This window comes from Rhinichthys klamathensis, unplaced genomic scaffold, assembly GCF_029890125.1.
Source record: "Rhinichthys klamathensis goyatoka isolate OS25496 unplaced genomic scaffold, OSU_Roscu_1.1 h1tg000104l_1, whole genome shotgun sequence".
Classification (NCBI taxonomy): domain Eukaryota; kingdom Metazoa; phylum Chordata; class Actinopteri; order Cypriniformes; family Leuciscidae; genus Rhinichthys; species Rhinichthys klamathensis.
Genome location: NW_026606643.1, coordinates 797,154 through 814,043, shown reverse-complemented (window position 1 = coordinate 814,043; position 16,890 = coordinate 797,154). Strand labels below are relative to the sequence as shown.

The 16,890-nt window shown below is 34.9% G+C and overlaps 2 protein-coding genes across 3 annotated transcripts in view; both read left to right on the top strand.

Moving 5' to 3' along the window:
• The first annotated feature begins 2,522 nt into the window (after nt 1-2,522).
• On the top strand, nt 2,523-5,719 carry tmem230a (transmembrane protein 230a). The gene is made up of 4 exons (XM_056253238.1): nt 2,523-2,680; nt 3,197-3,397; nt 4,938-5,060; nt 5,139-5,719. Exons 2-4 carry the CDS (start codon nt 3,299-3,301, stop codon nt 5,277-5,279), a joined length of 363 nt encoding a protein of 120 aa, XP_056109213.1. The 5' UTR covers nt 2,523-2,680; nt 3,197-3,298; the 3' UTR covers nt 5,280-5,719.
• A 5,279-nt stretch (nt 5,720-10,998) lies between these two features.
• igsf9a (immunoglobulin superfamily, member 9a) overlaps nt 10,999-16,890 on the top strand; it is a 29,783-nt gene continuing 23,891 nt past the window's right edge. For both annotated transcript variants that reach the window (XM_056253258.1, XM_056253257.1), the window contains exons 1-2: nt 10,999-11,257; nt 16,501-16,585. In XM_056253258.1, the coding sequence (XP_056109233.1) occupies nt 16,528-16,585 (58 nt within the window). In that variant the 5' untranslated portion in view covers nt 10,999-11,257; nt 16,501-16,527. The remainder of the gene's footprint in view (nt 11,258-16,500; nt 16,586-16,890) is intronic.

The window sequence follows — 16,890 nt, the reverse complement described above, 5'->3', positions numbered from 1 at the left end:
TCGCAATTATAATCAATACATTAACTTTTTTTTTATTGCTGAGGTTTCATCATTCCGACTAAACATCCTTTAAAAAATGTACACACTTACCATCATCCAGAGCAACATTGGAAAAAATGATTGAGTTTTATTTCCATTCGTTTCGTGATCTTTGAGAAAACAAATAACACGAGTCTGATGAGGAATCTGATGGGATGCAATACTGTTTGTGCCAACATCCCAGGCTACTCACTTCCACCATACCTCTCTCTCTCTCTCTCTCTCTCTCTCTCTCTCTCTCTCTCTCTCTCTCTCTCTCTCTCTCTCTCTCTCTCTCTCGCTCTCTCTCATTAACAGATGGTAAAAAGGAGGAATGTACCCTTAATATACTCTCTGTATCGTTGTTTTAAAAATGTTTGGGAAAAAAATCTGCTATAGCCTACTATTTTCCTCACAAATTTAGATTTAATGATTCTAAAAACTTCAAATTGTGTAAACATCAATTACAAAGTAGCCTACTATACAATCATTATTTGTATTTTCAAACTATAAAAAGTTTTTTAATTAAATAATAATCAATGTAGGCTACTAATTATGATTTTTTTTTTGTGCTTTCTACTTAGACATTTCTCACTAAGTCAAAGTATTTTTGTACATGTTCATTTATTTTTTAATAACAATAGATCTGAACTGACAAAAAAAAAGTATTAAAACTAAAAACTACTTTTTTTTGGTGGGCCTTTAAGACTAGATGTTGGTTTGATATGAAACTGAGCAATTTGTGAAGGTGCAATTCATCAGCATTGGTAATGAAAGTGAATGTCAACAACAACAAAAAACTGTGTGATTAAAACTGTCCATTGCCAGCTCCTGGTGCACATCCACTTTCATTGATTGGAAAAGGGCAGAATGAACATTCTTCAAAACATCTACTTTTGTGTCCCACAAAAGACAGAATATCATGGTTTAGAATGACATGGGAGAAAGAGTAAATAAGAACACAATTTTAATTTAATATTTCTCTCCAAAAACAAAGAAATGAACATGTGCACCTTCTTTCTCAGAAGAATGAGATTTATTTATTTATTGGCTACATACATCATAGAGCAACTCTTATTCATCTAATGTCCATGAGCTTTTGATCAATAGCATGAATCAATTGTTTGTTTTCTTTCTTATGTTCTTCATATTCCCCTTGTCGTGCATTAAAAACAGAACTTTATGCAAAAGTTTAATGCAAGCATGATGGATTGCTTGCATTGAATTTAAATATGTTGGCGTTCATATCCTCCTTTGTTGTCACTTTAAGCTATTGAAGCACTTGCCTCAAAGCTGCAGTCTCAAGACGTGCTGCGAATGTTAAGGGTTCTTCATTGTTTTGTTGTAGGGTTACTCTGGAAGCCAGCCAACGTCAGCAGTTGCAAAAACCATAAAGAATATGGAGGGGAAAAGGAAGCTAACAACCAACAGATCAGATGAATGAGGTTTAGCACTTGAAAAGTGTATTGGCCTGTAGAACACAAATCCAATCCAACGGATCCATTACAGAATATTAGAATAATCAAAAAATACCAGCACATTGCTGTCATAGTGCTTATTGTCACTGTAATATCATATCACTGTTAATATCATAAAAGTTATGTTTATGAATATAAAATTAAATAAATAATATTTGGGAAAAATATCTAAATAAATAAATATGTCACAAGCAATTCCTGACTGATTTGAAAAAGCAAGTTCCACCTCTGTGAAGATGAATTGGTACTTGAGCACTGAGAGTCTCGTTGAACTCACTGAACTCTGCTCAGCAATATCATTCTGAACCAGCAGGTAATGTCAAATTATTCCAAATGGACAAAAAAGCGTGACTTATTGGTAATTTAGTGTAGCCTACTGGGAGCTGGTGTTTGTGGAGAACTGCACTGATTTTCAAAGCACTTCAAATTTCAATTAATTTAATCTGACGAGCAGTGTGTGGTAAATTTAATTTGATCAATGTAATTTATTATTATTATTAATATATTATTATCATTATTATTATTAAATCTAATCTAGATAAAAACAGGTCATTTTGAGTAATAACTGAGTCATTTATTTTATTTTATTTGTTTGTTTATGTTTTGTTTTGTGTATGTTTGTCTTTGAAGTATTTTAACAGTCAAAATAAATATAATTGATGCACATTTATTGACTGGTTTTAAATTTAGTTGTTTTACTGATGCACTGTATTCAAATTTAAATTCATTTAACGTTAGCCATTTATCCTATTCATTCATTTGTTTATTTATTTCACGTCTGATGCATGCCTATTTATTAATTGTAATTATTTATTTCAATAATATAATGTTTAAAATCGATTTCATATGTCGTTCTTTTAAAGTAAATGGCAAAATCTGTAACTTAATTATTTTACTCGTTGATATTCTGTCATTTGCAGAAGACCAGTTGCTATTGGCTGCCGCTGGTCTTCTTTCCTGCGCGCGCGCATGTTGGAATGGGAATAAGGAAGTAAACAATGTCCACAGAGGGACAAGTAGTTAGTGTGTTCAGGGGGAAAAAACTAAGTTTCTGTTGTGCTGTGGCAGTAGCAGATCAAAATTCAGGTCGTCTATTCGAAACGACATAAAACAACGCAGTGTCTTTGGTTATTTTGTCTTTAGTGAAATAATATAGGCCTATAGGCACGACTTTGTATTAGCTGGTGAGTACATGAACGTTTCTACAAACTGATCAACACTGTAAAAAAATATTTTTCGAAGTTGTACATGAAACAAAGATTATTGGAGTACATTTTACAAGAAAATGCAATGTCAGTCTTTCTACTTCAAAATTTCACGTTTAATTCAACGTGTTACTTGCTGTCTGTTTGTGAAATTTACTAGCATTTTATTTTGTAAGAATTGCTTAAAGTGAATCCTACACATTATAATTTTTTTCAGAGTATAACGCAGATGAAGTCTGAAACCGCAATACAAGATTACACAGACTGCATAAATAACCCTTTGGGGTTATTAAATAACCATATAATAGCTGGTATTAAATTATTATCTATCTTGAGATAATAGACTATATCACCAGGATGCTATCAAATGACTGTTGTGTATTTGAATTTATGTGTAATTTCAAATGAAAGGAAGCTAATCCAACATGACTTTTATGCTGAACTAAATGTGTTGCATTTGTTATGAGAGTTAGAACATTCTTTCTGGTCTCCCAGAATAAACCACGCCAGGAGCGGATGCACTCTCAGATAGTCTCAGTATAGTTTGCTGCTTTTCATCCTCATCATCATCCTCAAGTGCCAACAAATCTATACATCATGATTGCGACACGAAACAACACAGCCAGTGCTGCTCCGAACAATAAGGTGAAATACTCCAAGCTGGCAGATAGTGATGAAGGCTACATTGATCTACAGGTGAGAAAACTTGATGCAGAAAATATCTACAGTCATGTGAAAAAGAAAGTACACCCTCTTTGAATTTTTGATTTGCGGATTAGGGCATAAAAAAACCATCTGGTCGTTAGCAGGTCTTTAAATCAGGTAAACACAGCCTCAGATGAACAACAACACATGACATATTACACTGTGTCATTATTTATTTTACAAAAATAAAGACGAAATGGAGAAGCCATGTGTGAAAAACTAAGAACACCCCATGATTTAATAGCTTGTAGAGCCACTTTTAGCAGCAATAAGTTGAAGTAATCATTTTCTCTCACATCGTTGTGGAAGAATTCTGGCCCACACTTCTTTACAACGTTGCTTCAGTTCATTGATGTTTGCGGGAAATTTGTTTATGCAGCTCTCTTAAGGTCCTGCCGCTACATTTCAGCCCGGTGACGTCTGGACTTTGACTAGGCCATTCAAACACCTTGATTCTTTTTTCTTCAGCCATTGTGCTAGTGTGTTTTTGATCATTGTTGCATGACCCAATATCGGCCAAGCTTTAGCTGTCGGACAGATGGCCTCACATTTGACTCTTGAATACTTTGGCATACAGAGGAGTTAATGGTCGACTCAATGACTGCAAGGTGCCCTGGTCCTGTGGCTGCAAAACAAGCCAAAAATCATCATCCCTCCATCAGCATGATGGACAGTTGGAATGAGGTGTTTGTGCTGATATGCTCTGTTTGGTTTTTGCCAAATGTGGCGCTGTGCATTGTAGCTTAACATCTCCACTTTGGTCTCGTCTGTCTAAAAGACATTGTTTCACAAGTCTTGTGGTTTTAGTTCAGTCTTTTTCTAATTCTACTGCCATGAACTTTAACATTTAACATGTTAACTGAGGCCTGTAGAGTCTGAGGTGTAGCTCTTGGGTTTTTTGCAGTTTCTCTAAGCATTGCACTGTCATGACCCTGGGGTGAATTTGCTGGGACGTCCACAACAGGGAAGATTGGCAACTGTCTTGAATGTTTTCCACTTGTGAATTATCTTCCTCACTGTAGAATAATGGACTTCAAATTGTTTGGAAATGGCCGTATAACCCTTCCCAGATTGATGGCAGCAACAATAGCTTCTCTAAGATCATTGCTAAGGTCTTTCCTCCTTGGCATTGTGTTTTAATACACACCTGGAGGCTCCAGACCAGCAAACTGAAAAAACTTATAGAGTTGATCACACTTGCTGATTATCAATAAATCAAAGACCTTTGATTATCAGCTCCTGACTGCTACTTACACTCTTAATTCCTATGGAAGCTGTAAGGTTAACAAAGTTAGTTTGTCACACATGGCTTCTCCATTTTGGCCTAGTTTTTGCTAAATAAATAATGACAAGGTGTAATATATCAAGTTGTTGTTCATCTGGGTTGTATTTACCTAATTTTAAGACCTGCTACCAGCTGATTGGTATTCTGCCCTGGTATGTAAAACCATATAATTTCTTTTTCACATGACTGTAAATGGTATTACATACTATTGTGTCATGTTGTATTAAATGAAACACTGTTTTATAGTTCAAGAAAACCCCACCTAAAGTCCCCTACAAGGCCATTGCCCTGGCAACATTCCTATTTCTGATTGGCTCTGTATTGATAATTATTGGATCACTTCTTTTGGCGGGATACATTAATGTCACGGTGAGTAGACAAAACTGCGGTATTGTAATTGTATCTGTCAGTCGCTATGTTTGACAGTAATTTATGGTGTTTTTGTAGCACCCAGATCGCACAATTCCAGTCCTCATCATCGGCGTACTGATCTTTCTTCCTGGATTCTATCATTTGCGGATCGCTTATTATGCTTCCAAGGGTTACCGTGGTTATTCTTACGATGACATCCCAGACTTTGATAACTAAACGGATCTAGTCATACTAAATGCTGTTACTTCTGTGTGTTTTTCTGCTGCTGTTATGCATGATTTGCCTTCAGACATTCATTGACTATAAGTCTCTCTAGGAGAGAAACCGTGGCACACAGTGGCTTGGCTGAGCTTTATTGAGCTGAATATCTTTATTTTACCAAAAGAAAAAAATGAAGTGCAATATTAAGAGTATTTATTTAGCTAAATACGTAAAAGGCCAACAAGAAATATGCTGATATTTTCCTAGCTTTTGTACAACTGTTTAAAGAAGTATAATTTTAAAAACTAGAAATGTATGTTTCCTGTAATGGAGAATCTGTTATTTACTGTATATACACTATCAGTGAAACGGTTGGACACAATTTATATTTTAAATGAGATAATTTTGTACACAAATGTAAATTGATAAAAATATACACATTTTCTTTTTCTTTTTTTCTTTTTTTTACCTGGATAAGTTTAGCCTGGGAAGTGAAGAAAATCATTCAAAAAGCATCTAATATACATCTACATATTCACAACAGTGTAGTAGCTGCAATAATTAAACATAATCATGATTTGTTTCACTTTTTTGCTTACATTTTCCACTTCTGTTTGTGTTCCCATACTTCCACGTATTAATTTGTAGTTTTAACTTACTTTGCCATTATTTTAAAATGTGGATAATAGTAAAAATAAAGACGGAGGTCATGTGTCCAAGGTTTTGCTGCAGTGTAGTTAAGTTGCTGTGGTAGTATTGTTTTGTGGAATAAACTGGTTTTATTCAGCCATCTATTTGGTTTGAAAATGACTGAATGAAGTATTGATGTTCACCTTCTTGTGCTGCTTTATTTTGAGGGAGCAAAAAGTGTTGTGAGGACATCAGAAGGTAAATTAGAAGGATAAAGTAATTCAATATTTTAAATTCAAATATTAATATTCTTTGAAAAGGTTGAAAGTGACAGAATTACAGTCTGTATACTGTATATATATATATATATTACTCATCAATCCTGCATTTATTTGAAAAAACAGTAATGTGAAATATTATTACAATTTAAAATAGTTTTTCTATTTTAATATACTTTAAAGTATGTATGTCTGTGATGCAAAGCTGCATTTTTATCTGCCATTCAGTGTCACATGATCCTTCAGAAATAATTCTAATATGATGATTTATTATTAATATTGGAAACAGTTGTGCTGCTTAATATTTTTTTTATAACCTGCAGGATTCTTTGATGAATATAAAGTAAAATAAATAAATAAATAATAAAGAACAGCATTTATTTACAAGACACATTTTGTAACAACCGTTCAAAAGTTTGGGGTCAGTGATTTTAATTTTTTTTTTTAAAAGAAATTACTGATTTTATTCAGCAAGGATGATTTAAATGGATAAAAAGTGATAGTGAAGATTTATATTGTTAGAAAATATTTCTATTTTGAATAAATGCGGTTCTTGTTAACTTTTTATTCATCAACGAATCCTGAAACAAGTATCACAGGTTCCAAAAAAAATACCACACAACTGTTTCCAACATTGATAATAACTGAGCAGCAAATCATCATATTAGAAGGATTTCTGAAGGATCGTGTGACACTGAATGGCTGATAAATATTCAGCTTTGCATCACATAAATAAATTATATTTTAAAGTAGGCTATATTAAAATACAAAACCATTATTTTAAATTGAAATAATATTTCGCAATATTAATTTTTTCTGTATTTTTGATCAAATAAATGCAGCTTTGATGAGCATAAAAGACTAATTTCAAAAACATTACAAATAGTAATATTTCCAAACTTTTGACTGGTAATCATTGATCATCTCCTAACAAGGCCACATAATAAGGTCTGGGCAGATTAGATGGTAAGTAAACAATCAGTCTTTGTAATCTTGTTGGATGCAGGAGACAGTAATAAAGATATAATGACTTTGACAAGGGCAATTTTTATGGCAAGGTGACTGGGTCAAATGTACACAAAATGTGAATGAAGGTTATGGGAGGAATGTGTCACAACACACAGAATGTCTCACTCTGCTGTGTATGGGGCTGCATAGCTTCAGACCAATCAGGTGATGACCCTTGTCCACCGTCGAAAGCGCCTACAATGAGCATGCCAGCATCAGAACTGGACCTCGGAGCAGTCGTCTGGTCCAACGAGTCTTGTTTTCTTTTACATCAAGTGGACAGCCGTGTACGTGTGCACCGTTTACCTGGGAAAGTGATACACTGTGGGATCACGACAAATCGGTGGATGGAGGGAGTGTGATGCTCTGTGCAAGGGTGTTCCCTGGTGGCCCTTTTTTCAACCTGACACTCATTGTTCAGGATTGGTTTGAGGAACATAATGAAGAGTTCAAGGTTTTGCCCTGGCCTCCTAATTCCCCAGATCTAAATCCAATTGATCTGTGGGATGTGCTGGACCAACAAGTTTGATCCACAACAGCTCCACCTCACAACCTACAGGACTTGAAGGATCTGCTGCTGAACGTCTTGATGCCAGATACACCTTCAGGGATCTTGTAGAGTCCGCCTTGGCGGGTCGGCGTGGTTTTGGCAGCATGCAGAAGACCAACAGCATTTTAGGCAGGTGGTCATGATGTTTTGGCTCATAGGTATAGGTAGGTTAGAATGGTGTACCAGTGTTATTTTATTATCATTATTGTATTTTTTATTAATATTATGAATTCGATTTTTATATTTTACATTTTAATTTTAGTATTAGTAATTTAGTATTATTTTTAGTATATAGTATATATTATTATAATTTATATATATATTTTATTTCAGTTAACATTTATTATTAACAGTTATTGACATTTGTTTCAGTTTTAGTTTGTTAACTTTAATAACACTGTGGTGTAGGCTACTACCTTCCCTTTTGGTCTTATTGTATTCTTGCAGTATATAGTATTTTTCTATCCATAGAATATATGGATGACTTTCTGCATTTGCCACAATGTGAAGTAGGCTAACAGAAGATAAGGAAATGGGTCCTGCCTGTATATCCCACAATGAAATGAGCTGTACCCTACTTTCGGTTCTGTGACTTGCTGAATTCAACAATGTAATGGGGACATCAATGTAGAATACTCCTGTTCGAAACGTTGTTGCGTACTAATATAAAAACGTTTATGCAGTAGTGTAGCGCCGCTGCAATAGTAGTAATGTCGCTGCACTGTCCTGAAGAGAAAAAACAAGAACTTTACTGTCCTCTACTGGTAAATAGGTTCAAGTGTTTTTACGGCATATCAAGCTGTCTACCGCTAGGGGGCCTTCAAAATAGTGTTTCATCTCATAAAGCGTACAGTGTGGATTTGAGTTTCCTTGACTTTCTCAAAGACTGTTTGTTTTGGAAAGCCGAAATTTGAATACAATATACCCACATATCAGCTACCCACCCACACTGCTGTACAATGTATAGCCTACTTCAATAGACTGAGGGAAATTGCTGCTACTCACCCAATAACAGGTTGCAGTACACCCAAATGGGCAGTTGTAACATTCATTAAAATGTAATAAAATCTTTCTTTAACATCATTTTAAAATATATTAATTTTACTTGTGCACATACAGTCTTGTTTAACTTCACTAAGTTAAATTGGCTGTATAAAGCCAAAGACTAAAAGGGTGAATAGTGAAAAGTAACAATCAGGTTTTGGTAGATTATTACAATACATTTAAACTACAATATATATATTAAAACAAAATCAACATTAACTTTTAATAATACTTCTGTGAAAGCTTTGTGAACTTATGTGTTTAAGTGAATGGTGGAATATATTATTTATATAGGCTATATGTATATATTAAATCCGTAAAAAAAAAAAATACTGGCAGCTTATACCCGGACATTGTCCAATAATTTACATACATTTCCGTTAACCCTATAATACAACGCAATGAAGTTCAAAAGTCAAAAACAGGTAAAACACTAGTAAAAAATAACTATGAAAAATTCTTTTAAATTAATACAGTAGGCCTACATTGTGCCCTATTTTTTTACGGATATATATATATATATATATATATATATATATATATATATATATATATACATATATATATATATATGTGTGTGTTATATGCAAGGTTATTTGACAAATGGCAAAGTCATAGTGTCGTGCCTTTATGCTTCGCTGTGTTTTCTGCTACCATCAGGACAGGACACTCCTATCTGTTGTGCATTTCCTCTCTTGTGTCATACTGAAAACAGACCTTGACAAATAAGGCTACTTGTTGTGCCGAAAAATTGGTACTTAAATAAAAACTGTTTGCTAAAATAAAAGGGGGAGATACCTGACAATTAAAAGGGATTCTTTATTAATACATAAAATTATCATTTTATGTTATGGCAAGGTTTTACATTGATGTTGCAACTGTCCCAGTACTGACAGCCATGATAAAACTTGCTATGTTAGCTCGACACAACAGCTTTGACACATACTAGCTATCCCTAGAAGCTAAGAAAACACAGATTAAAATATGACTTTTAATGCTTCACGCAAACAGTTTAGACAGTATGACAAAACATTCTGATCATTAAAAAATACTTTTTTAACTTTAAATGTATTTGTTTTGCAGAAGGAATAGTCACATGTGGCAGCTTTCTTCCAGGAAGGAAGAGGCTAACTGAGCATGTGTAACATTAATATTTGATGTCATTCCTGATTGGAGAAATAAGCCATGTTGCAACTGTCCCTGCTCTCCACAATAGACGATTTAAAATACCAGGTTTAAAAAACTAATTTTTATACCGCATGTAACAAGGAGCATTTGGCCTGGTCAAATTTAAAGGCCCTTGGGGGTAGTGAGCTCGTCAAGGCGCATATAAAGTAAATGATTTTAAAGGTATAGTTCACCCAAAAATGAACATTTCTGTCATCATTTACTCACCCTCAAGTTGTTCCAAACCTGTGCGAGCTTCTTTCTCCTGCTGAACACAAAAGAAGATATTTTGAAGAACGTCCGTAACCAAACAGTTAATTGGCCCTCTCCCTTTAAGAAATTTGACATAATCTAATAATAATAATAATGATATTAATAACAACAATAATAAGGATTAGCCTATTAATATTGATGGTGATGATAATTAATAATGGTAATAATTAAACATTGTTCATAAGTAGACAACATTTATTGGGTTATGATCCTATGATTTTCAATGCAGGTAAAGCATAAAGTGTTGGGTATGTTTGTATTATTCATACAACTCTATACATTATCATCACTGAAATTCATGGCAACACAAATTGCATTTTTTTCACTAATAGGCCATATTTGATCCAACCCACACTACAAACATCGTTCATTGTCACCGTCATTGTTCATCAGTTTCCTGGGTGCTTGCAGGCTCGGGAGTGATTTACGTGTGCCCAGATGACAAACAAGATCAGAATCTGGACCAAAGTACAACAGACACACCTCGGTATTATGAGAGTTATCTAGTGAAATACCTTATGTCAGTAGGCTATAAATGTATGGCTCATGAATAATTGCACACATCACTAGTTTTTTATTTCTGTATTAAAAGTTAAAAACATTTGAAGAGTTCCTTTAGAGCAATTAAAACGTCCCCCCCCCCCCCTCCCCCCCCTTTCCTTTTTCCCATTTCCCATTTCCCATTTCCCATTTTTTTTTGTTCCTGCTGGACCGCGTGCTCTCTGCGCATGCGCACAGCATTAGTTTGATTAAACAGCAGCGGGAGGAGTGAACTCAACGCGAGAGGTGCGCTGATGCGCGAGCTCAAACCTCCCATAGAGACAAAGTTTATGCTCTTGTTTTCTTCACCTCATTCATAGAAATAAGAGGAAGATAATATACTACTCGCAGAGTTTCTTAAATTGCACTTGAGAATTGATTGTGATGTGGAATTAACGCATGAGAGAATATAATTTCTTACTTTTGGAATAATTGTCTTCGTGGTATTTTCCGTCATCAAGGCAAAACAGCGCTGCTTACAGCTGATACATGAAGTGATACAGGTGAGTAGCCTATACACAAAACAGTTTAGTTTGTTACAAGTTTCATTTTCTAAGATAGATAGGAAAGAAGAAACATTTCTAGATTAAAATGTAATTGACATAATTGTGGTGTTTGTGTAATAAGTGGCAACAGCGTTATTTAATTCAGAGTAGCCTATAGCCTAAGAATCGCTGTATCTTTAAGCGCTTACACAGCTAACAAAAATATGTTCAAATAATGTTTTGCTCATGTTCACAATAAGTTATAAAAGCGTTATTTTTTAAATGTTCCCTGAATTTAAAACGTCCAATATTTTTTTCTTGGTTATGCGAACGTTACGGGAACAGTCAACATTATGGGAACGTTTCAGAATGTTAAGTTAACTTAAAAAAAAAAATAAAGTCTAACATTTAAAAAAAACAGATGAACATCCAAATAATCAATCAATCAATCAATCAGTTTATCTATCTATCTATCTATCTATCTATCTATCTATCTATCTATCTATCTATCTATCTATCTATCTATCTATCTATCTATCTATCTATCTATCTATCTATCTATCTATCTGTCTGTCTGTCTGTCTGTCTGTCTATTTTTATATAGCCTTATGCACAGGATCATGTTCATTTGCCAAACTTAAGATGTGTGTACATTGCCTGCAATATTTTTATGCTGCATTGGCTATGCTATTTGTGTTTGTTTAAAAAGTGGGGTATTTATCTAGCAGTTGACTGCCAGTTGCAGTTCAGCGTGGAGGAATGAAAGTGGTTTGTTGCCCCTGCAAGGGTCCAAGTGTGGGGGCAGGTCAAGTTAGGGCAAACAAAATGCCATTATCTTCCCAACATGGAGTCTTACAAAATCCAAAACAGGCTTAGGCTAGAAATCTGTAAATCTAATGAACCTTACATTTCTGACCTGTTCTTCTACAACACACCATACTATAGACATTTAATCACTTTCCCCTCTTGTATTGCCATTACTGAAGTTCATTAAGCGTCTATTGATCAAACTTTCCTGAGTGTAAATAATCAATATTGAGTGTAAACAAAGGTTGTGACAATGGATTTTCCTTTTTGTCAGAGTTAGCCCAGTGTGACTCACGCGTAGATTCAGAGTGAGTCACATGCTTAATGTAGTCAAATTCACCAGTATACCACAGAGTATATACACCGGTCAGAGAGGCATCGCTTTTATTTACTGTGATATTAATCAGTCACTTTATCCCAGGCTCACTGCAGCCAGATTATCCTGGATTACACTCGGATCCCAGTTCTCATGAATCACTGAGCTTTCATGCACAGCACCATGCAATGTATGGATTATGATGCTTCCTTGCATACACAATGTTGTAAATGACTATCACTTTTTTGGAAAATGATAATCTGTAATCAACACTGTCATGGATATGGCGCTTTCTCTCTTCACCAAATGGCTGATTGTTTGACACATTAACAATCTGCATGCTTTTTTCCTGTCACTGGAAAGGTTTTGTTTGTGTTGGCGCCACGGTGGGACATTTGCATGTTGGTGACTGACAAATTCATGGTCAACTTTTGGCTTCACTGAAAATGTTTCCTTACACAAACAGTGATCTCATTTCTTTCATTTTTAGATCATTTTAACTGGTTTATAATACAACCAAAACAATCCATCTATGGCAGCTAAATCTCTATTATCATTCTAAAATGAGTTTGCAATTGTTTTTAAAGTGCACATCTGGCTACATCATCTGTTCGGTTCATAAAAGGGGTATTGTTGGTAGCTTTGTAAAATAAGGAAAGTGGGTTAACATTTCTGACCTCTACAAATCGATGTTAGTCCATTTGTCTGATTAAATCCGTGAGTTCGTCAGCAGGGAATCTGCTCTGAGCCTCGGAGTTTCAGCTCCAGCTGCTACAGCTGATCTGTTTATTTGCTCTAATGAACAAATGCTTTTGTAAATATAGAGCTCACTTTCACAGTATGACATGACTACTGTTTTAAAGGCTTTAGTAGTTCTCTTGCAGGTTACTAGTGTGAACGTCTCTTGTTTGTTTCGTCCTTTACAATGTTTGCTTTGCTTCTTTGAAGCTCGAGTTAGTTTATTGCTTTGCCACATCTCAAAGGAGCACAATCATGTGAGGTTTTGTTGCATCTTTGGCCTCATTTAAAGTCATGATGAATCACCCTTTGAATCTCATTTTACTTTCATAATATGGGATATAAATTGGGAATTTAAATGTCAAAATTGGGCGTTATGTAGAGCGCTAGAGTGATGACAATAGACCATCCTAGAAGTTCGCATCACCCTGATTTCCCACGACTAAAACCCAATAAGAGTTTTGGATTATTGCAGAAAATATGCTCTACGACCAACAAAAGTTTATGATTCTTACATGTTTGTTCATTATGATAAGACAGCTTTTATGAATTTTGAATTGTAAAAACAATCAGCAGACGTCAAAAGCTAAACGTAGACTATAAGCGAACTACACCACGGTCGCATGACGTCACCATCACTAAGTTTCTGACAACTCTTTCGCTCTTTGTTTAAAAGCATTTTCACTGAAAGTTCAAGTAAATAGTCAAGTGTGATTATAAGCACAATGAGGCTATGAAAGCGGACTGTATTGTGTAGATGAGTTTACCTGTTCGTCCTGATGACGTTTGATGTTCTGACAATCTTTGTACTCTCCCATTTAACCTCTCATCAGCAACCTTATTTTACAAGACAAGTAAAATCTTCAAAAAAGAGGTATTACCGATGTATTTTTATGTTGTAGAATAAAGTGTGAAAATATCTTGAACCTGTGCTCACCACAAACCTTAGTTCAGTAATTTAACCAAAAACCCATTAAAAAAAACATTTGTGTTATTTATTTGTAATAACGTAAGATAAATAAACTTTACACAATAAGACTGGAAAACACAAGTTACAAAAGTGTCAATTTTGATTTCTTGTTGACTTAAGATCAAATTGACCCCAGTCATACAATAAAAATTTGGCCTAACACTCCTTTATCTGATGTTATAACATATTTACAGCCAACTTGATTAAACTAAATTTCTGAGTGTTATTGTCATCTTCATTTACTTGTTTGCAGAATAGGTCAGATATGAATAATCAAATGACTGCTTATCCTTTCACATTAAGGTTAAGCTTAGAATGAGTGGACTATATTTAGCTTTCACGCTCGATTTGGCCCAGTTCCTTCACAACACAGCCAGATTTATGGACTGAGAGAAATATGTGACGTGAGTTTCACCCATCCTTTGTAAAAGCCAAGAATGAATGGACGACTCAACTCTTTCAGTGCCTGGAATTAGCATAACCCACAATATGGTCCCAGTTTGGTGTCTTTATAGACATAAAACAGTATAATACAACGTTTGTTTCCTGGTTATTTTTAATGGCCAAGTACTCTAACCCTTGCCCCCAAAGGTTAATAAATAGGATTTTACTGTTGGTTATTGAAACTACAGTAAAACAGTAAATCAAAAAGACAGCTTTTGTGTGCTTGGTAATTTATGTAGGACTTTGGTCTAGCTGGGATGGTGTTGCCCAGCTAACAAAAATATGTTCTTAGAAGGAGTTGCTAATGCTCCCATGAAGATATGAAAACGGTATTTCTAAGTGTTTTCTGAATGTTCAAAACGACAAGATTTGAAATATTTTAAAAACGTCTTTTCTTGGTTACGTGAACCTTAGAGAAAACATGAATGGGAATGTTCCATTTTATCATTTTTCAAACATGGGATCGTTTCTGAACGTTCTGAAACAAGTAGTAAGTAGCATCAACATTTATTTAATATTTAAACAAATGTCTTAGATGAACGTCCAACTAAAATATTTCAGAAAAAACGTCCCATGAACAACGTTTGCGCTTATGTTTTGAGAATGTTATTAAAGGCCAGATAACTTTGAACAAATGTTCTATTAACATTACTGGAAGAACGTTCAAAACTTTGAGAGAACCTTGCTAGGACATTAGCCTAAGTTGTGAGAACCGTTCCCTGTTAGCTGGGTGTCTACCCTTAGAAGGCAGCAAACCATAGCAGAAGAACGCTGACCTACCAGCTTTTACCAGCCTACCAGTCAGAGAAGAACCGGTTTATCAGCATCCCATAGAGCTTATGTGGTGCATTCATTTTGCAATGTACAAAAACGTACGACTTAATTACTTAAGTTCTCAGATTTTTGTTCCACAAGGTTTCTGAATCGCTGAATAGACGCTGAATAGTGAACAGACTGGTAGCTGAGTGTGCGGTGAGAAACGTGTGACCTGTGGGATTGTCTTTGGACCCCATTCAGCAGTCTTTAAGAATGGCTCTCGCTCATTGCACACAGGGGGTAATGAGCGGGAGTTTGCATTGTGCGCTGGTACGTAGCACAGGCTCACAGTGAGCTAAGTGGAGTGCTAGCTTTACCCTTCGCACGAATCACACGCTTTAGTATTTACAGAGGCACCTAACAGACCTAATGCTTCCTGATGTGTTAATGATTTACCAAATGTTAGACTGATGACTCAATGACATTCGGCTGCAGTTGTGTATGTTCTCTGAAGGCGTTTTATCAGTCGTCTTGCAACTTCCTGTCTACCCACATAGCCATTATTGATGGTATACTGTAAAGTCATCTTTGCACAGGTTAACTATATATATATATATATATATATATATATATATATATATAAAAGTTGACATGACATGTTAAGCAGTGACCAGTTTCCTGCAGTGTGTGTGACATGCATTTGTATGTTTAGAATATCAGTCAACACCATCAGATAAAAAAAATATTGCGTCAGAAATGTATTATAAATATACATTTACTTTAATAAGTTAATAAATTCATTAAGATTACCGAATAGTTTCAAAGATTCAAAGTGGTTTTAAAATTAAACAATGCAAATGTTTAATTTAGCATAGATTGGTAATAAACGAGAGGCTGTTTCAGTAGTTACAGTGTATTTAATCTCTCTAGAGCTGAAGGCCTCACATGTCATACTGGAGATTGAGTCATAGCGTATGGATCTCATTTTTCAGTTTAAGTTTATTAATGAATTAATTAGTTCAATGCAGATGTGTTGTTGCGCTAATTTACTGTGGTTATATATACAATATAATCCGTCCATAAGATCCCATAATCCTCCTGTGTCCTCTGAGATTATAGAAACAGGCAAAGCAAAAGAGGTGTGGTGATTTTTGTGACATACTGTATGCTTTCACGGTGGTTGAGGTTTGTTTGCCTGTTGTCTGATCTTGTATGTTTGATGTTTTGTAGGTATGTGAATCTGTATGAATACCCATCATGCTACTGAAGAACCTTCCTCTATTGGAAGTCATTGTTGCAGTACTGTCCCTATTCAGTGAGTATTTTACAGTAACTACTTGATATACGCACAAACATGCAGGATCAAAGTCACTGGTTTAAACCTCTGGTGTTCTTTGGTCATTTTTGATTGAAAAATGTTACGTTTTTTTTTTTTTTTTTTTTTTTTTAGAATAATTTACTTTATCAGAGTGGTACGAAACTTGGTAAAGGTTTTGACAGTTAGTATGTGAACACACACACACACACACAAAAATAATCATGGACATGATTAAAAAAGGTTAAATGGTCCTGAAAAAAATTGTCACACTTGTACTCCTCGCGTGTACTCCTTGTGACAGC

Excerpts from the sequence above, each read along its gene's own strand:
- tmem230a (XM_056253238.1), top strand. The coding sequence starts at position 3,299 with ATGATTGCGACACGAAACAACACAGCCAGTGCTGCTCCGAACAATAAG. Across the intron at positions 3,398-4,937 it reads AAGGCTACATTGATCTACAG|TTCAAGAAAACCCCACCTAA; the intron begins GTGAGAAAACTT and ends ACTGTTTTATAG. Across the intron at positions 5,061-5,138 it reads CGGGATACATTAATGTCACG|CACCCAGATCGCACAATTCC; the intron begins GTGAGTAGACAA and ends GTGTTTTTGTAG.